Raw genomic sequence first — 21,796 nt, forward strand, 5'->3', positions numbered from 1 at the left:
TTGATTGGCACATGTGATTCACCCAGATGGCATCTAAGGCAAAAGGAAGAGTTTAAGGACCATTTACAATAGCTGAAGGATTCCTTAAATTTCTTTTACCAGGTAAGAGAAAAATCTTAATCCTGTTACATGAGCCTAATATACTTCAGACTATTTCAGTGAATCACTGCCATTACCAATATACAGAGCTATGTATTGCATTAGCTTCCCAGACACTGAACACAATGTTGGCAAAATTGATAAAATATAAACCTAATGAGTCAGCCGCCAAGCTTTTTTTTTTTTTGTAATCTCCAAGACATACAGAAGACAGCCCAGACATATTGCCTTTGGCCCAGCGGCAGAAGTCTTGGAAAAGCTTGTGTGATAGCAGTCTAACTGCTGACAAATGGTACAGTAGTAGAACTTACATGGAAAATATAAGAGAACTCTTTTGGAGAAACCAGGCATTTGTTAACATCCTGGAGAGCTTGCTCAAGGTCGTTTAGGTCAAGCACAAAATCCTGGAAAAAAAGAAAAAACAGAAAGTTATATTGGATGAAAAACCCCATCTTCATCTTCTTGCTTTGATGCAACATGGTTTAGACACCACGTTCTGGCTTTCTGCTAACAGCCCACTGATAGTTGAATAGCAGAGTCTAAATTAACCATGCCCGGTAGCCTTCCTACTTGGATGTTCTTGTCACCCAGGGCCCCCTTGACTGTGTTTCCATTGGCTCATCAGCTGTAGCATAGTGACTCCGGAAGGCGAGTCTGGTGCCATCCAGATCTCATCCTTCAATGCCTTCACTTTGAGGCAGGATGTGGACATCCTCAAAGAATGAGGCAGAGATGGGCAAGATTTGAGAAGAACCTGTACTTAGCCACAGGAATGCCAATGATGGCACTTCTATTCTTGTTTGTTGAAAGAGTCATTGCAAGGCAGCAGTGGCACTCTTATAGGCATTTCATTTCTCAGGGGTGAGATCTGAGGTGGCACTGGCTTCTCCCTGAGAGGGGCAAAGTAGTGGCCAACAGCCTTTGTGCTGGATTGAAGTGAGGTGTGCAGCAGCAGCAGTGGTGGTGAGGCAGCGCCCTTCAATGCAAGAAGGTGGCTTCCAAATGTATTTTCCTGGGGATGGTGGATTTTCAGCAGTGGTGAGCAGGCAGATAGCAATGGGTAGGTGTGTCGTCCCTGCCAATCTGCCACCCGAGGCAAAGGGCTCAAATTGGCTAGTGGTAGGGCTGGGACTGGATAAGTTAGCTCAGTCAGTGGTGGCTTCTGCAGGTCAGAATAGTAGTGTTCTGGGAAAGAAGCTGAACAGCTCTGCTTTAATCCTTGAATTACACCCAAGTCACTGATACAAATGATGTGACGGTGCACTTGCAAAGTGGAAACACAACGCTCTCTGGCACAAAAGTGCATTCACAGGGCTGACAAATATTAGCTAATTAGCTATGTGGGACACAGCTTTGCAACAGTTTATAAATCATGAAATAATTCATCTTTTTTTTATTACAAGATATACTGTATTAAAAAAACAAGTTCACTGAAGCAGTTGTAGGAGCACAGAACTGTACTTCTATCTTTTTTAATAGCCACAGTTACGTTTTTGTTGATGTATATAGATGTCTTACCATTTTTATACAATTTTTATAAAGTACTGATCATGGGAGCCTTCACACTCTGGTCTTTCAACATTTATTTGAGCACTAAGTTAAAACAGACAAAGATGATATCCCACAAACTTCAGTATGTTTGCAGTGTAGTTAACATGTACCTTATCTGGGTGCAATCTCTGATATAGAGCACTTTGTAGCCTTCTTTCTTCTGGAGGAATCTTGGAATTCTGAGCAATTGACTCTAAAGAAGCTTCTTTATTTTTCTGTTCTAAAATCCTCCTTGTATCTAGATAACAGAAAGTGAAGGAGACAAGAAATGAACAAACGAAAACACTGGTAAAACAACTTTATAAAATAAAGTAAGATTCTCATGATTCTGAATGAAATCTGGAAACAGCATCTCAGTTTTTTGTGGTTTTTGGAGCATATGACATCCACAAAGAAATTTGAGAAATTTGTTTGATAAATTTGATCATTTCCAATTATTATATAAAACCACCTGATCTGCACCTAGGGATGGAAAACTCTGCCAGTGTCAGTTTCCTCAGTTTCCCATTCTTCCAGTCTTAAATTCAGTTGCCCACATTTCCACAGCTGTTTGTGAAAACCAATTAAAATAATCTTCATGAAAATTCATCAACATTTTATCCACAATTTCTCCTATTATATGAATTTTCTACACATTGTCTAGTTGGAAAACTGCATTGCTAAATTTGGCAAAGTGAGAATTTTGAAGGCTAGCTGGGTTTCAGCCTGTGCAATGGGTGAAGAAGAAGAAGAAGAAGAAGAAGAAGAAGAAGAGGAGGAGGAGTTTGGATTTGATATCCCGCTTTATCACTACCCTAAGGGGCTAACACTCTCCTTTCCCTTCCTCCCCAACAAACACTCTGTGAGGTGGGTGGGGCTGAGAGACTTCAGAGAAGTGTGACTAGCCCAAGGTCACCCAGCAGCTGCATGTAGAGGAGCAGAGACGTGAACCCGGTTCCCCAGATTACGGGTCTACCGCTCTTAACCACTATACCACACTGGCTCACACTGGGTGGAGATGTGTAAATTGGCTAGTTTCTTCTTAAAATGCATACAAAATTGAATTTCTCCTGGGAAGGGTTTGTGGTCAAGGGCCAGTCCCAAGGGCCAGAGAAAGATGAACAGAAAGATGACTTTCTTTCTGTAACCCTCTTGAACTCCTACTTACAGTTGGCAGGGTACAATCTTCTTCTTCTTTCCTTAGCCCACAGCAGCACATGAGCTTCAGTTGTTTTCAGGAAGCCTTGGGCACAGTCCAACTCCATTCTACAACCCCCCTCCCCCCATCCTAAAAAGAGGAGATGTACTCTGTAGGGCCAAATGTCCCATTACCATGTGACTAAGGAGTAATGGGAGGCAAACAGCCTGGTGTTATTTCTGTTTCTTCCTTAGTGCTATGACATGGTGAGATAAGAGAGCGAAAAGGAATTCCTGAAGTTGCCTGGGGATATTTTTGTTTCCCAAATGAAGGCAACCCTTGCCAGAAAATGAGGATCCATAAGAATCAAGTTCAGCTTGCAAGTGGCCATGGTAAACAACTGGAGGGCTCTGATAGCATATTACGTGACATGCCTTCTCCACAACATCCTTGTGCAAGTCATTAAAAAAAAAGGATTTCCTTACTGGGTACATAATGAAACAGGGTAAATATTCTGAAACCAGAAAAATGCAAATAACACTATCAGTTCAGATTCACATGGTATCACCTCTCTGTGTTTTTGTGTTAGAATATTTTTTGGGGGGAATTGTTAATAAAATGAATGGGACATGCAGGGAGGAGAGTTGTTCCTCTACGGCAGGGGTGGCCAGTCTGGTGCCCTTCAGAGGTTTCTGAACAATTCCCATCATCCCTGACCCCTGGTGGGACATTGAACAATAAGGTCAGGAAATGTGAGGTTGGAATAGAACTTGTCAAGTGACTTTACTGCTCTTTATTTTAAAAAGTCACGTTCGTCAAAATGCTTACCACTCAGCTCTGATAATCTTGAACAAATTTCTTTATACTTGCTCCAGAAGAATTTTATTTTAATGTCAAGGTTTTCATACGCATCAGCCTCAAATTAAAAAAAAATGTTAGTGTCAATTAAATGGACCCCAAGTAGCATGTTTTCATACATATTTCCTTCTTCACAGCTACAACAGCATCCTGGCGTTAGTGCAATGAATTTTCAGGCTAGCAATTTTTTGTGGGCAAGGAAAAGTGAGAAAACAAGCCTTTAAGTTTTAACACTTTTGTGATACTAAGTTACAAGTGCAGAAACAGAGCTCCCACCATTTACAATCTCTGGATTCTCTTAGATTCACTCTTTAATTTATGTGATCTCATAAAAAAGGGAGAAATCAGGCAATTATATTTGTTTGTTTCCCTTATCCTGCATTGGTGAATGGCTGCACTGATACCTGCATATGATAACTGAGATTTCTTGTCACTTTGCAGTGGTTCTGTAATCTGGTTTCTAACGACCTAAAACCTGTAGATCACATTGATTTATTGTGCTAATAAGCACCAAAAGTGACTTATTGCCATCTGCTTTATCAGTGGGGCAGGGAAAAATACTTCCTGAAGTGATTCTTGAAGTGTAGCTGTTCATAAGCAAGTCAAAAAAAATAATTATTCTTGTGCAAATCTTTCCATACTGCCTTCCACCCCCCAAATATTGCTTTTCCTTTAGTTGATAACAAAGTTTACCCAACATTAAATTTACAAGGAGAATCTGAGCAAAAGTTGGGACTCTGCTGAACGTAATTACTGTTTTTCATGAACATTTTCAGCATCATCAAAATAGGCACTCCTTTCTTGGCATTTTTTCCCTGAGATTCTTTTGAACATGTTTGTGCCAGGGCTAGGCTGTGTGCGGCAGCCTGAAGTAGGATGAATTGGCTATCAGGGCCAATTTAAAATTTATGTACACCATTAGGGATACTGGAATGTATCAGGACTTGGGAAGACCTTGTTGCTCAATGAAGGCTTGGTTGGAACAGGAAGTGCTCTTATCCTCTTTCATGAATAGGAAGATCCAGTGAGATCCACCTTCACTGACATCTTTTTGGTGCCAAGTAAAGATTTATCCTCCTCACCCCTCCCAGTCTTTCGATAGACCGAGATGATGCTGTTATTAGTGTGCTGCCAAAGCTGCTTCTTCCTGCTAGGGGGATTGGTTGTTGTTTTGTCTTTATAATGTCTTTATATTCATGTTTCTAAATGCAACTAGCAAGTCTAATTAACAATACTACTATTAATGAACAGCTGGGTGTCAGCCTGAACGCAGGATGTACAATGCGATACAGCGGGAAGCAGAGCTGGGCTTTGCATGGTCAAGTGCCCATTTAGAAAGCTAGTGCCTTTGAACCTTGTATAAATTAATATGTTGTGTCATGAGTGATTACAAGCAATTTTGCTCAAGGTGAAGCTCTAGAGGCCAACTATCACTTCCTATTACATACATGCAACAAAGTCAGTTGACTTTAACAGGACTTGCGACCATATAGCTAAGTACAAAATGTATTTACCCTCTTGAATAAACATCACTGTTTTATGATGTTATCAACATTTCATCAAACAATGATCATGAATGGAGTGATGCTTGCTGCTTCTTTTACCTGCTTGACCAGCATAGATGAAAGTTTAGAGGGTGGAATTCCACAAAGGTTGTCCCTCTTTCCATCCATGTTTAGAAGAAGCTTCGTGTCTTTGCCTTTCCCCTTCTTCTGTCCCTTCTTCTGCTTAGTTGTGTTGGATAACTGCTCCATCATTGTTGCCTGGAGTTGCAGTCTTTGATCTGACCATTAAGAAAGATCAGGCTGTAGCCATTTATAATGTCTATTTTTGCCCATGTTCATCACTAAGCTTAGACTGCCAACATAACATTATGAAAGCTATTGGCACAGTTTGTCAGGATATTCCATGAGGCATACCCCATGAAACAAGAATGATTTAGTGTTGTTTGCAGAAGAGTGGTAAATAATGTGGTCAATTAATTTGTACATTCTTAAGGACTACACTGTGAGATGTATCATGCAATTTGCAAGAAAGAAATCCCTGGTACTGGTAGATTTTGAATGTTAACTGCCACCAAACCCAGGAAGGAGAGTGTAAGCAACTGTGTATGGATGGCCAGCTATATTGATCGGATAAGGCTTTCTCAGATTTTTGGAAATTTGACTTATGTTAAAGTCAGCTAGGTAGACAATTCTAAGGGCCAAATTAGATGATACATGGAATGTGTGATTAACACTTCCCTCCTGCACTGCAGCCCCCCACAAAATTGCCCTCCAGAACTGTTTTACACTCAGAGAGTGAAGCTGCCATTGATTAACTCCCATTGATTAACATCCTGATCCTCACAGCTGCTTTTTAAAAACCAGCCATTTGGATTTAAAAACAAAACAAAACAGATAACCTGAAATGCAGTCACACATTCCCCACATTATATAGTTTGACCCACACAAAATTATTGCCTTGTATGTATTTTTAAGAACACCAGGATTGGCTCACCATTTATAACCAAATATGAAGTATAAAGGAAACTTGTCTACTCAAGTGAGGGCTTTCTTCCTTCAGTTTGAATAAGTTATTCAGTGAGGAACTTCTTTTTTAAAAAAGAAGAAGGTAGATATGAAAACATTCCATCCATTTGAACAAAAATTGCTTTGATATTGTATTTTTTTTTTGCATATAATATGTATGTGAAAGTCAGTTCTATTGAATACCATGTTCTTAGCCCCCAGATGGGTTTAAAATTAGAGAACAGTATTAAGCCAGATAAATTTCATTTTCAGTTAATCAAATTTTAGGAAAAAAGGAAGTGTTTTCTGTTTGCCCTCTAAGCTAAGGATTCTAATCACAGTTCATGCAGAGAGCTAGGCAAAATATCCCAAACATTGTTTGGACCCACAGTCACTTGGGCTAAAGCTCAGCCTTTATATGCTTTTTGAAAGTCTGCCTTTAGCTCACGTGAAGGCAGGCAAGGCTTGGGGTGGGAACAGTCACATGAGCTAGCTGGAGTTGGGAGCTTACAGTGAGTATGCAAAAACAACAACAACAACACCTTACTGAAGCTTTTACTGAGTTGGGTTCAGGAAGTTCCTAACTCTTGGCCAGACATGCTTAAGGATCACACAAGTCTTTTGTCCCCAATCTTTGGCACCTTTTCTGAGCTGTGCCTGTGCTGGGTGAGCTACAACTATCCATTGTGGCCTCAGAGGACTAGGACTTTCATTGCTTCTATTCACTGCCAGTTTTCGAGAAGAATAAAAGGGCATCTCTGGGAGAACATGGCTAGCTGTGATCTTTTGGTCAACAGTCATATGAGATCATGTGGTAGTCCCACATTCTTCCATTCCCCAGTAGCACAGTGTCTGAGCTCCAGAACATGAACATGAAATCATTCACTGTGTGGAATAATGAGCAGATTGTGCAATCAAGAATTAAGTTGTGAAGAAATGCAGACTCTGTGCTTTGGAAACTCGTTTTAGTACTATGAATGGAACCAGCTGTGAAAAAGGGGTATGTTGTGTGATGAAACCACTTGGCAAAGCCAATGGAGGAGGATGCACATGACTCCTGCTTTTAATCTGCAATGGATAATGATGATGCATCAGAGCACCAAAGGGGCAAAGCATCCAACCAGAGAGGCAGATTTTAACAGAAACCTGTTGGGAGTCAGGGGCAGAATTAGAGGATAAACACTATGGCATCTCAATTTGGCAGGGGAGTAGACTTGTCACACCCCTAACATGCAACTGCTTTGTATGAATCTACAAATGTTTACAACTGACCAAGAAGACAGGGGGTGGTTTTAATATGTATTTTCCTAAAGGCATTTGAGTCACCGCAGAACTAATTGTACAGCCAAAGCTCTGCATGTCTAGCATTTGACAGGAGGCATTTATCTGGACTCCCCAAACAGGCATTTCCCAAAGGATTTAACATTTCTATTTGCCAAGTGCAGGTGGGCATGTTGTAGCTTATATTGTTGTAGCTTATACTGCTTATACTGTGGTCATTACATCATTCTGTGTGACACCTGCCTGCCTGCCTATCTAATCTATCTAGTGTATTGACTGACTATAGCAGGAGTCAGAAACCTTTTTTTAACCGTGGGCCGGTCCACCGTTTCTCAGACCATATGGTGGGCCGGACTATATTTTTTTTGGGGGGGGGCGGTAATGAACGAATTCCTATGCCCCACAAATAACCTACAGGTGCATTTTAAATAAAAGCACACATTCTACTCATGTAAAAACACCAGGAAGGCCCCACAAATAACCCAGAGATGCATTTTAAATAAAAGCACACCTTCTACTCATGTAAAAACATGCTGATCCCCGGACCGTCCGTGGGCTGGATTGAGAAGGTTGCCTACCCCTGCACTAGAGGCTGTCCCTGAAGATAGGCTGCAAACCAGGTTTTATTTTGGGGACGGAGAGGAAGAGTGGGGAATCCATGTAATATATTGGCTAGTGTGTAATTTATCTACCAAGAAACAAGCACACAATTCAGCAAAAGTGGAGCCATGACTATGACTGTATTCCTGTGCATGCTTACCTGGCCCATTAACTTCAATAGAAGCTCTGAGGAAGAACACACAGAACAGGTCTAAATGTTTATATTTGACATTGGCAGGACTTAAGTGAGCTTCAATCAGTATCATTCAGGGCTGGCACTAGACCACCAGAATGCCCTCAGCACAGTGCTACTACTGGCCCCCCTACTCTCATGGTCAGTATTTTCTCCATTCTGTTGCTGCTGCAGCAACAACAACAACACCCTGTCAGTACCCTGACAGGGTGGTTGGGCAGGTGGTAGTGCCAGTTTTGAATGGGAACCAAGCTTGGTTCTTATCTATGGTGGCTACCTGCCTTCTTTATTTATCCAAAATGTTTCACCAGCTGGGTCTGATAGATGTTATCCACCTACAGACTGTCCCATTGCAGTGTGGATAAATGTGAGCCGCCACCATGGACAGGCACTGAGCTTTGTTGCCATTCAAAAGTGGCACCATCACCTGCCCACCACTAGAAACAGATGTCTGAGGGCCTTGTGGGTCATGGCAGTGAATGGTGGTTTGGCCAGGCTAGACAGGTAAGGAGCTCTTTAGAGCCTCTGGGCCCCTGATTCCTGGCACCAGGCTTGGACTCCTTCCATTGCCTTTAATGAGACACAGAGCCATTCAGCTGAGAAAGGAAGGATCCCTTCATTATTCAACATTATGCTATCTGAATTTGCTCACCGTTATCTCCTTCATTTCCCCCTTTTGCACCATGCCTAATATGACGTAAGCCATTATACAAAATTGTAGTAAATAAAACAAAACAAACGGCAGTGAAAAGAGGGAAAACTGTGGCGGTCAAATTCCAGAATGTACCATTTCAGGCTGGACATGAGAACAGTGCTTGAAACCACTCTAATGTAAACACACAAAATCCTCTGTATGTAGCATATCAAAAGGAAATTTTAGCATAATCATCTCACTGATGCACTAATTTAGTACCCCTAGGGAGCATTTCATTCAAAAACAAAAGCCACCAATCTGAACCCACAATCCAGAAAAGCCATGCGTTTAACTGTGTGCTGAACGTGCTTTAAATATATGGGGTGGGTGCACCCACAATCTACCACTTCATTCTGCACAATGTGCAGGCAGTAGTGGTCACAGTTTTCTTCTGCAGAACAGGAGGGCTACATGGAAGAAGCCGACACTGTAGTTCCCCCCCCCCCAATAGCAGCACTGTCCCTATTCCTAGAGGGAAGTCAGCATGGGAAAGCGCTGCAGTGTGGCTTCGCTTATGTGATTTAAGACTTTAACACATTACATGGAAATGATTGTGTTGCAGCAACACCTACATCACCAGTGCAAAGTGAAAAAGAGGCCTAACTTTTTTTTTGGCACTTCAAGTGTCTATAGACTCTGTTCTTTTCCATTACAATCTTTTTTTCATAGCATTATTCCTGTTTTTCAGTGAGCTTCTTCGCTGTTTAAATAATCTTGCCTTGAAGTTCTTGTACTGTGTTCACAATGTCCTTTTTTCTTTCCAAAAGTGTCTTCATCTTAAACTGCATTTTTTCCAGTTGATCTGATACAGATCCCTGTGAGGTAAAAAAAAATAACGAGAGAAAAAAAGAGAACAGCTCCTTGGGATTTTAAAGGGAGAAGAGGGGAAAAGAAGTTCAGCCATTAACATTTGTTCTCTCCTGTTAATGTGAGGTAAGAAATTAAAGGCTTATATCCGTAATTATGTCAGAACACAGCTTGGGGTGTCTGTGTTCTTTAAAGCTGCTGGTGTTTCATTTTTCTGCTGTTGTATCAAAAGGACCCAAGCAAATGCAATCACCACAGAATTCTTGGATCCAAGTTATTCTTCTAGTAAGTGACTTTTAAAAAAATCAAAAAGGCCTTTTTTGCTTTTTGGTCATCTGCTTATTACAAATAATATCAAAGAAATTCTGAGGGCTAAAGATCTGGTGCCCCCAAAAGTTTCAGTGGCATTTGAGGAGAAAAGCAATTGAAGAAGGGGGGATCCCATACGTAGGCTATAATCCAATACCGGTACCACATGCCTGGGAATGAGTCCCATTGAATACATTTTATCAAACATCTAAAGCACGGTATTGTTATGCTGGATTACTCTAATTTTCACGTAAAGTTACCACAAAATGTGCATCAATTCGTGTGTGTGTGTGTGTGTGTGTGTGTGTGTGTGTGTGTGTGTGTTTATTTTCTTTTAGTAAATCAGCTTCTGAATAGCCAAGTCTCTTCCCCAAGAGACTGTAGAGTTTTGCATTCATGATCTAAAAATTATGAAATTGAATCACTGCCATGCAGATGACTAGATCTTGCCCTGAGCCTGACCCTAGCTAGGATCATGGGGAGGCAAACTAAGGCCCAGCCCAATCACCTTCTAATGTGCCCTTTTATTTAAAGTGCATCTCTGGGTTATTTGTGGGGCTTGCCTGGTGTTTTTACATGAGGGGAATGTGTGCTTTTATTTAAAATGCATCTCTGGGTTATTTGTAGGGCATAGGAATTCGTTCATATTTCCCCCCCAAAATATAGTCCGGTCCACCACAAGGTCTGAGGGACGGTGGACTGGCCACTTGCTGAAAACGTTTGCTGACCCCTGCTCTAAGTACCGGTATATTATGAGGCACACTCAGAGCTAATGGAGGTGGCAGATATGGGCTCCTTAAGTACGTGCCTGCAAATTTGCTTCCCCCATTGAAATGCTACCCTTGCAAAGTAGAGCCTCATGCACACATTGGAGTCCCTGAATACATAAAAATCAACAGACTGAGGTGCCCATAGTTAAAATAAGAATTTGAGGGCTGGGTGTGTTTGACGTTTGTTTGTGCTTATTGGCTTGCATGTCTAAGGGATTGCATCCTTTCCTACAGATATTCCCAGGTGTTAAGATCTGCAGGAGCCCTCTTGGCTCAGTATATCTGAAGGAGCGTCTCTACCCCATCGTTCAATCCAGACACTGAGGTCCAGTGTCAAGGGCCTTCTGGCGGTTCCCTCACTGTGAGAAGTGAGGTTACAGGGAACCAGGCAGAGGGCCTTCTCGGTAGTGGCGCCCACCCTGTGGAATGTCCTCCCATCAGATGTCAAGGAAATAAACAACTATGTGAGTTTTAGAGGACATCTGAAGGGAGCCCTGTTTAGGGAAGTTTTTAATGTTTGAAGTTTTATTCTGTTTTTAGTGTTCTGTTAGGAGCCACCAAGAGTGGCTGGGGAAACCCAGCCAGATGGGTGGGGTATAAATATAATAATAATAATAATAATAATAATAATAATAATAATAATAATAATAGTGGTAGCTCGGTTTAAGTACACAATTGGTTCCAAAAGTCTGTACTTAACCTGAAGCGTACTTAACCTGAAGCGAACTTTTGCATTGAAAGTAATGGAAAGTGGATTAATCCGTTCCAGATGGGTCCGCGGAGTAATTAAACTGAAAGTACTCAAACCGAAGCGTACTTAAACCGAGGTATGACTGTATCAGGGAGGTGGCAACCTAGGAGAGGGCATTCTCTGTGGCAATTTGTGGAATACCCTTCCCGCAGAGGTGTATCTGTGTAACCCACTGCTGTAATGAAAAAGGTAAAGGTAAAGGTTCCCGGACGGTTAAGTTGAGTCAAAGGTGACCATGGGGGTCATCTCACTTTTCAGGCCAAGGGAACCGGCGTTTGCCCATAGACAGTTTCCTGGATCATGTGGCAGCATGACTAAACCTCTTCTGGCACACGGAAATGCCATTTACCATAGCTGCCAAGTTTTCCCTTTTCTCACGAGGAAGCCTATTCAGCATAAGGGAATTTCCCTTAAAAAAAGGGATAACTTGGCAGCTATGGCCATTTACCTTCCCGCCACAGCAGTACCTATTTATCTACTTGCACTGGTGTGCTTTCAAACTGCTAGGTTGGCAGAAGCTGGGACAGAGCAACGGGAGCTCACCCCATCGTGTGGATTCGAACCGCCGCCCTTCTGAATGGCAAGCCCAAGAGCAGGCTTCCTCAATCTCAGCCCTCCAGATGTTTTGAGACTACAGTTCCCAGCATCCCTGGCCTGCTAGCTAGGGATCATGGGAGTTTTAGGTGAAAAACATCTGGAGGGCTGAGGTTGAGGAAGCCTGCCCAAGAGGCTCAAGTTATATTACTTTAAGAAGGCTGCACATTATCTTGTTATGTTTAAAGTTTTCTTGGAAAATTGATTAGGTGAGACTTTTAGTGACATGACATTTCACCACTCATTTGATTTAAATGGGATTCAGGGAAGCCACTGCAATAGCAGAGCTTAATGCTCAGGGTTCCCAAGAAATGCAAATTCACTTTTTATTTAAAGATAAAATTTATCTAATTCACACTTTCCAAAATAATTGGCAAACCAAAACCCAGCTGACTTTTGAAATTCACAGTTTTGCAATGAAGATCTCCTGGCAAGTGATACGGTATTATTAGGCAAAAAAGTATAAATTGGAAGAAATTTGAACTGAAAAGCTAACAAATTTTCATCAGGGCATTTTTAAAAAGTAGGCTGGTATAGAAATGCAGAGAACTGAATTTACTTGTCATGTTTAGCTTATTTTTTTAGCTTCTGTTTTGTTTATAATGTTTTATAGATTATAATTGTTAATTATATTTGTTAATTACTTTACATTATTTAAGTTGTATTTGTGATGTCCTATTATGTTCTATTATGTTATTGTTATTTATTGTTTGGGAGCAGCTTTGCGATTCATTTGAATGAAAAGCAGCATAGAATACAACAAATCAAATCAAATTATGCTTGTACACAATTATCAAGCTTCAGGGTGAGTGCTATACTAGTGGCATGGGTTTCCATTGCTCTATAGAAATAATCATGTGTGCACAGCTTACATAGCAATGCAAGAGTGATCTTTGAGTTTGGGAGCTTTGGGGATGGCTGGCTCACCATTTACCTCTACAGAGATATATGCACCTGAGTGAAATTTCATGATTAGCATTAATGGAATGCAGATTGATCACAACAACTACAAATCTCCACTCACACTTTCAAGAATCATCTGAATCTTTTTCTCAATGTCAATGTTTTCCTTTGCTTTTCTCTGTATAAGGATTTCTTCTACGTGATCAAAGCCGCCAGGCACCTCACTGAAATTTGCATTTGGCATATCAGTAGATTCCTGGTCTCTAGGTTCTTCATCAGGGTCCTTAAAAAAAGTACAAAGAACTATGAGCTGGTGAACATTTGCTCTGAAAGTGGGAGCGACACAAAGGGGGAGCTCTAGTATGCAAATGTGGAAGGGTCTGAAAGTTTCACCATATCAAACAAGCATGTTGAAACATCTTTCTTCAGTGTAGCAATGGTAGTTGTTACATTAAAATGTCTTAGGGCTGTTTCATTACAAAAATAAATATAATAACTTGCCCTAAGAGGCAGAGAGTGTGACAGAAAGCGCTTCCAGACTGGGACTGGCCCTCCTCATACATGCAATATTTTTTAGTTTTTGTTTTGCTGTGTCTTACACAATGTCATCGCCATCAGATTGCCAGCCTGAATTCCTCACCCCTTACCTCCCCAATTTCATCTTCATTTACCCATTTCTGGAGAAAATCTGATATTTTTTGTATAATTAAAAAAACATAGCCAGTGTTTGTGTGTGAGAGAGATATGTGTTTTTAGACTAAAGATAACAAAAATAGAACGGTAAGGAAAGGGCTGCCAGAATAGATAAAGCAATGAGGTTTTTACCATTCTCGGGGAAATGGACAAAATGAGTGAGAAATAAACTATTCTGTGGCACTGAAAATAAAAAGATAAAAGCTAAGAGATGCACTTGGGGTCATGAAGTTCCAAACTTGTACAGGATGTAAGTTCTTATCTTCTGTGTTATTAGCGGACTATGTTTGTCACAGTTGCTATGGCTCCAGTCAAAATTAGGAGAGACTGGGAAGGTTGGTTTCTGATTGTCAGAATATCAAAACAGAGGGTAAGATTGTGGCAAAGCGGGCAAGATAAAAAGGGGAATGGAAATTAGTACACAACCTCAAGGTCACCAAACATTTCTGTGTTGTCCTGTGTATTGTTAGCAACTATTTCTCCTTTCTTTCATAAGAAAAAAATCATATATAACCTGTTGCACCATGATAAGTAAGAATCCTACACTCAATTTAACTCTGCAGCATACACGATTTCTCATCCCACCCTACGTTTTATCACCACAAAGACCCTCTGAGTAGTTAAGGTGAGATATGATGACTGGTTCAAGGTCACCAAGTGAGCTTTATGGCTGACTCGGAATTGGAATTGGTCCCAGTCTTAACACAGTACTCTAGGTAAAGGTAAAGGGGCCCCTGACCATCAGGTCCAGTCATGTCCGATTCTGGGGTTGCGGCGCTCATCTCGCTCTATAGGCCAAGGGAGCCGGCGTTTGTCTGCAGACAGCTTCCGGGTCATGTGGCCAGCATGACAAAGCTGCTTCTGGCGAACGAGAGCAGTGGACGGAAAATGCCGTTTACCTTCCCGCTGGAGCGGTTCCTATTTATCTACTTGCACTTTGACATGCTTTTGAACTGCTAGGTGGGCAGGAGCTTGGACCAAGCAACGGGAGCTCACCCCGTTGCAGGGATTCGAACCGCCGACCTTCTGATCAGCAAGCCCTAGACTCTGTGGTTTAACCCACAGCGCCACCTGGGTCCCTAACACAGTACTCTAACCATGGCTTAAAATAGAAAAATATTTGGTAGAGGCTAAACTATTTGTAGAGAACACAAATTAAGTTACCTTCGGTTTTCCTAAGTATCTTACCTCATGACTGCAGTACTTTAGGAAAATTCTTTCATAAAATGATAAGCGTTCTGGACTTTGAAAGGAAAAAGATGGTGTCAAAAAACAGGAAAGGAAAGTTACTTCACATCACATTCCTGTGTAAAATAGCCACAACAGATTGAACTGCTGTGTTTTTATTTTATCATCACCATGTTTTAATGTCACGGCATGTTATAATTAATGATAATAATAATAATAATGATAATAATGATAATAATAAATTATTATTTATACCCCGCCCATCTGGCTGGGTTTCCCCAGCCACTATGGGCAGCTTCCAACAGAAAAACAAAATACAATAATCTGTTAAACATTAAAAGCCTCCCTAAACACAACACACATTCAGCCATTTATCTCAAACACAACACACATTCAGCCATGAGCTGCTGAATTATGTACACACATGTCCAGCTCTTCTTGACATGGGGCTGGCAGAATGGCAATGCTCACCGCAGAGGCTGGTGTGTAAATAAGCAGAGATATATGCCAGCATATATTTCTGACCTCATGCCAGGCCTGGGAACCCGAGGCTTTGCAGATGTTGTTGGTCTCCAAGCCTCATCAGTCTCAGCCAACATGGTCAATGGCAGCGTTTCTCAACCGCTGTTCCACGGCACATTAATGTGCCGCGAGACGCTGGCTGGTGTGCCGCGACGTGCGGTGACGAGAAGGGCGATTTGCATTGTCACGTGCCTGGCGGCCGCCAATAGGCAACACTAACCCGCCAGAAAGGAAGCCAGCCGGGTCACGACGCAGAGCGAGCGCAGCTCTCAACAGCCACCACCACGGGAGGGTGGTTTTAGACAAACTTAAAGAAGCTGGCTGGATGAGCTCAACCTGAAACTTGCTGAGCAATGATTGTGCTGGCAGAGAAATCAGCGGCTTGTGAAGCCTTATTACAGGAGATTGCAACCAACACAGCAATTGGCAAGTGTTTCTTACAGTCATAATTATATAGTCAATATAGGGCGGCACAGAGTTAAATTTTTTAACTTTTTTAATGGTGGTGTGCCTCGTGATTTTTTTCATGGAACAAGTGTGCCTTGGCCCAAAAAAGGTTGAGAAACACTGGTCAATGGTAACCCAACAACCTATGGAGAGCCACAGGCTTGCCATCCTTGCACCACGGGCAAAACACAACCTTACCTTTGGGCCATTTGGATATCTAATCAAAACCAGGACTGTAAAACTTGCTGGTATTGTTTCAGGGAATACCCTTTCTTTATGTTATTGTGGGTACAACAAAAAACGACAGTAGATGCTGTAACTTCTTTTGAGCACCATATCTTAACATATCTTGCAGTTTTGCAACGTTTGCAAGTTTTAAAACAAGGCGACAAATTACTATATATACACCCTAGTACATGCCACAAACCTTTTTAAAAAGGGAGTTGGGGAGCGAGAAGTCTGCCTGAAACATGAAGGTAGAGGCAAGATGGATGGCTGAACCAGTTTTCAACTTGCTGGTATGTCTGTCATGCAAATTGCCAAGCCAGCCTCGCACCAGGGGTGAAGAAACTGCTGTGCCTGCTCTTTAATCTTACATCTGTCTTCACCCACCAATTTGTAGACTTTCCATGTTTTAACATCTGCATTTGACTAATCTTCGGGAACTGCTGAGGTTATAGTGAAATAATGCAGGGGTAAGTAGTATTCCTAGACAGTATTATTTTACTCAACCTTTTCCTCCAGGGTCTATTTTTCTTATCCTAGAGAAAAGGAGCAAAATAAGAAGGCAGCCTAAGAACACTCCTTCTTTTTCTTTTTCTGGTCTCCCTTTTGGCAGGTCCCCTCTGCCTTTTTTGGCCTGGATTTACCCAGGTGCAAGGGGAGGATGAGAACTTGCTGACATTGGGTCTGAGACATTTAAAATGTGAAGAAAGGGAAATTGGAACCTGCCTGTGGTCTGAACTGTAACAAGAGATCAAAGGCGGCAGCTTACAAGTGCAAAGGGAAGGGTGTATAAGTTTGGGGCGTAGCTCTGAATCTTTGATGCAAGACAGTCTGGTCACACAAGAACACTAAACCATAGCACTGGGATCCTTGTCTGAAGTTACATTTATCTGGAAAAAAATGCCCCTGTCTGAAAATATATATGTTTTCTGCATTTTTGCTACTTTCCCTATGCTAGGGCGTTTGTTAGCAAAGTAGCACGCATGGCTTTGCTTAGGTGGGAGAGGTGGAGGGCCTTAGAAGCACCATCAGCTGCTCTGGGCTTGCTCTGATACTTCCTATTTTGCCCATGTTTCGCATCACTGATACAACTGGTGGAATTTCTGGCTGTCACCCCATGCTGTGTTTTGTAAAAATAAAACGAGGTTCCAGTGCTTGTAGCTTGCTAAATTGTAAAAGGCCTCTCCATTCTCCCTGCACCTCTCCCCCTTGCTCCATTTGAATTGAGATCAACTTTTAATTTAAAAAGTTTCATTTAAAAGTTGATGTTAAAAATTATTCCAAGAAAAAGGTGCTGGTTCTGCAGACCAACACTTACTGTCAGAAAAAAGTGCTGGTTGTACCCAGTGAATTTGTCCCACCCACACAATGGCTTTTGCTTGCACAACAGAACTTCCTTTCCCTCTGCTCCCCACATGCCCCTCCAATTCTGTTCCGGGTTTTCCATCTACGCCCCCCCCCCCGGAGTAGATTTGTGGGTGCACAAGGGAAAATGAAAGGGATGGGAAGTTCTTTGGCACAGAAGAAGTGTGAATTTTGAAGGGCAGCTATGTAGAACAGTTTGCGTATTGTTTCAGAAAGTATGAATTAAGTAGGTTCGTTTCTAAGTGTGAACTGAATCAAATTTCTCCCCCGCCTCTACTTTTGAGCAGGCATGGGACTTCCCCACTTTCTCTGTGTCATTTGAAATCCTTCCGTCTTATGCCTTGACTAAGATGGCCTTAGGTCTTTAAATGCATTGTTACTCACTGTGTTTCATTTTCTGGCTACCCAAATTCCTTTAAAGGCCAACGAGAAAGAAAAGACCTTATTTCAGCACATATTTTCTAATGACACAACCTTCCTTCAACTCTTTATGTATATAAACCATCACGTCATTCCACTCGGCTAAGGAAGGGGGAAGTATACGAGTACGTGTCTTTCGACCATGAAGTTGCTAATATTATTCAGGCAGCTTTCCTTGGTGTTTCATTCTTAGACTGGTTTACATTCTTTCCCAGTGAGTGAATGTGATAAGCACAAGTGTCTATTTATAACCAACAGTGGATTAGACTTACTTAATGATGCAGTACTTGGTTAAAAAATCCAGAATGGCTGGCCTGACTCTCTGTGTTTCTTCCATCATAACTCTATTACTCTGGCTCTTCCTCCAAAAGCCTCTCTTGATATGTGGCCTGTGGCAACAAAAGAACAACAACACGCACATATTGGGGGAAAGTGAGTCATAAATATAGTTAACCTTTCACAGAGCTACAACTCCCAGCACTCTCAATGAACTACAGTTTCCAGGATTCTTTTTGGGAGGATGCTTTATATATGCTGTGTAAGGTAAAGGTAAAGGGACCCCTGACCATTAGGTCCAGTCGTGACCGACTCTGGGGTTGCGCGCTCATCTCGCATTATTGGCCGAGGGAGCCGGCGTATAGCTTCCGGGTCATGTGGCCAGCATGACAAAGCCGCTTCTGGCAAACCAGAGCAGCACATGGAAACGCCGATTACCTTCCCGCTGTAGCGGTTCCTATTTATCTACTTGTACTTTGATGTGCTTTCGAACTGCTAGGTTGGCAGGAGCTGGGACCGAGCAACGGGAGCTCACCCCGTCACAGGGATTCGAACCGCCGACCTTCTGATCAGCAAGCCCTAGGCTCAGTGGTTTAACCACAGCGCCACCTGGGTCCCATATGCTGTGTACACAATCCAATAAATGAAAAAGAGGGTGTGGCCATGCAGATAAAGGAATGCAGGGGAGGGGCCAGAGCTCAGTAACTGAGCACATGCCTGCTCCATACTGTGAGTATATTAGGGTTGACAAATCCCCCAAAGTGAAAATCTGGACAAAGATGTCAACCTTTTTTTGGGGGGGGGGAGGTTAAGTTGTTGAGGGTTTTTTGGGGAACGTCTCTCATAAATTAATAAGTCTTTGGGCTTTGGGGGGGGGAATTATTTAAAAATTACTCTAGCTGCCATATGTTCGGGTGGGAGGTTGTGGCTATCTGGCTCTTAATTGTTGATTGGCTGAGAGGCTGACTTGGTCAGGAAGGTTCAGGAAGGGGAACCCAATAGGGGAGCTTGGTGACACCCCCCCCACTTATGCTCCTTTGAGGGTGATTGGCAGCTTCTGAAGCCTACAGCTCAGGGCTGTAGGGCCAGGGACAAGAGAAGACCACCTCTGATGCAAAGTTGCCTTATTAGCCTGGTGTTTTGGAGCCCTGTGGGATGGTGATGCAGGAAGTCTCCTTACGTTCAGAGTGTGGCCGAATAATCTGGATATGCAGATTCACTGCCTTTGACGTGGCAGGGATTGGATTACAAAGTATAGATAGCTCAGTAGGCATAGCATGAGACCTTTAATTTCAGTGTCACAGGTTTAAGCTCCATGTTGGGAAAAAGATTCCTGCATTGCAGTGGGTTGGATTAGATGACTCTCCTGTTCCCTTGCAACTCTACAATTCTATGGTTCTGTGACACCCTTATAGCTGGGGGATTTTCCTGGTTTGTGGTCAGCTCTCACACCTATTCTTTCCCTCTGCAGGCTTGATCTACCATTGAATAAAGTGGCTATTATTCAGCCCAGCTACACATGCACAAACCGTCATCTCAGCCCTTGGCCAGAAATGGGGAGTGGGTGAGAGTGAGGGTGAAAGATGGGACACAAACAATAGGAAGACTATGGCTATTCTCGAACGAGACTTAAAGTGGTATTCTGCTGCATGGATGCTTTTCTGCGGTGAGGTCAGTGTCCAAGTATTTTGAAAATCCCTTCTGTAATTCAAACAAGCAGAAAAATCATCCTACCCGCGCCTCTCAGACTTTCTTTGTTTTATTAACACAGTTTTTTATTTTTTTAAAAAAACATGCATCATGATCTCATCAAGAGGTTTTGAAATCGTGCCTTTCAATTAGAGCATTATGTGAAACAGGACAGCCGTAGGGATATGGCACAAAGGCTTACAATGGAGCATCTGTAAAGATTAGGTAGTTCCTTGTGTGCGGGACAAATGCCTTAATGTGAGGAGGATCACAGGAAATTTTAGTCTATAAGCTTTCAAAATACATTAATAAAGGGATTCAGTTCTAGCCAGAACATTCACAAGGAAAGCAGATGCCATGTCCTTAAGTCACCCTGCTGAATAATCTAGTACAGTGTCCCCATAATCATCATCATCTTACCCCCTCCCTTTGCCTTCATGAGGGTTATGCTCTCTCTCAACCTTGGTGGTGATGGCAGCTACTATAAGGATAGTGGTGTCTAAAGTTTTCACCTGCATTTTCTATCCCCCTGCCAACCACTCTCCATACATTTATGAAAAAAGAAATTGAGATGCCCAGTCCCATAATCACCATCAAAAGACATATCTGGCCCATTCATTGAGTCCCAGATGAGCAGTCAATCTGCACAATGAAGTAGGCTTCTGCTGGGGATCTGCTCAACGAATGCATATGGTGTGCAACTAGTTCAGGGGTCAGCAAAGTTTTTCAGCAGGGGGCCAGTCCACTGTCCCTCAGACCTTGTCGGGGGTTGGACTATATTTTGGAAGGGGAAAAAATGAACAAATTCCTATGCCCCACAAATAACCCAGAGATGCATTTTAAATAAAAGCACACATTCTACTCATGTAAAAACACCAGGCAGGCCCCACAAATAACCCAGAGATGCATTTTAAATAAAAGGACACATTCTACTCATGTAAAAACACGCTGATTCCCGGACCGTCCATGGGCCAAATTTAGAAGGCGATTGGGCTGGATCCAGCCCCCGGGCCTTAGTTTCCTACCCATGAACTCGACTATACAAAGAGGCTCTGATATATCTGCTTAAGTGAATTTGGTATATCTGGGCCACTAAATATGGTCCCTACCTCTTCTCATTGGGTGCAAAGGTGGGAATTGTAGCAATTATTTGGTATAAGAAGTGCATTTGTTAGTAGTACCAAAAACAGAATTGTTAAGTATGCAATCATATCATTGAGGAGTGGTTCTTACATGGCAGCCATCATGTGGATCCTGACAGCTTCTGCATGGTAGCGACTCCACATGTTAACAGTCACAGGAGGCGTGGTGGGGCAGTGCCACTCACCTGACCCCCTGCTACTGCTACTGATGGGGAAGTAGAGGGGGAGCGGGGGAGCGGCAGTGACGTTGGTGTGATGCATTTGCACTGGTGGGACCATTAGGTTGGCTCAACCAGGGCATTTACACTGCATTGACCCCACCATTGCATCCCCCACGGACCTCCTAATAAGCAGCAGTAACCCAACAAACCAGAGGCCAGGTAAGCATTTGCTCCACCTTGATCTGCGACTGCAAACCATGGATTTATTTATTGCATTTATATACTGCCTATATAGTGAAGTCCTCTGGGTGGACTCTGGAGGTTTGCACACATGGCAGTTAGCCTAACATTAAGAACAAAACTATTTCACAGTAAAATGCACACACCATTTTTTTTTCAATATTCCCTTCAGTTTTCATGCAAAACAAATACTTCCATTAAAACACACACACCACCATTAGTTAGCCATTTTAAATATTTTAAAAAATAGATCTTCAGCATGTGCTAGATTTCCATTCTTTGTAAATCCATTTGATCATCCAAAGGATTCGGAAGACTTAAGGCCTACGCACAGTACAAATGCAAAAGGAATAAGAAGAAATAAAACTCCTGCATTAAAGAGCTTTACTGG

The 21,796-nt window shown here is 42.2% G+C and overlaps 1 protein-coding gene and 1 long non-coding RNA gene across 2 annotated transcripts in view; one reads left to right on the plus strand and one right to left on the minus strand.

Moving 5' to 3' along the window:
* The window catches only part of LOC118082750 (uncharacterized), a 139,800-nt gene that overhangs the window by 23,649 nt on the left and 94,355 nt on the right, over positions 1–21,796 (minus strand). The window contains exons 17-24 of the mRNA XM_060273266.2: positions 18,170–18,286; positions 14,919–14,973; positions 13,159–13,320; positions 9,622–9,718; positions 5,230–5,408; positions 3,596–3,683; positions 1,761–1,888; positions 411–503 (exon numbers count right to left, since the gene is read on the minus strand). Coding sequence (XP_060129249.2) covers positions 411–503; positions 1,761–1,888; positions 3,596–3,683; positions 5,230–5,408; positions 9,622–9,718; positions 13,159–13,320; positions 14,919–14,973; positions 18,170–18,286 — 919 coding nt within the window. The remainder of the gene's footprint in view (positions 1–410; positions 504–1,760; positions 1,889–3,595; positions 3,684–5,229; positions 5,409–9,621; positions 9,719–13,158; positions 13,321–14,918; positions 14,974–18,169; positions 18,287–21,796) is intronic.
* Positions 9,747–21,796, plus strand: part of LOC148686261 (uncharacterized) — a 54,627-nt gene continuing 42,577 nt past the window's right edge. The window contains exon 1 of the long non-coding RNA XR_015948975.1: positions 9,747–9,836. This is a non-coding gene — a long non-coding RNA (uncharacterized LOC148686261). The remainder of the gene's footprint in view (positions 9,837–21,796) is intronic.

The sequence above is a fragment of the Zootoca vivipara genome, chromosome 3 (genome assembly GCF_965207765.1).
Source record: "Zootoca vivipara chromosome 3, rZooViv2.hap1.1, whole genome shotgun sequence".
Classification (NCBI taxonomy): domain Eukaryota; kingdom Metazoa; phylum Chordata; class Lepidosauria; order Squamata; family Lacertidae; genus Zootoca; species Zootoca vivipara.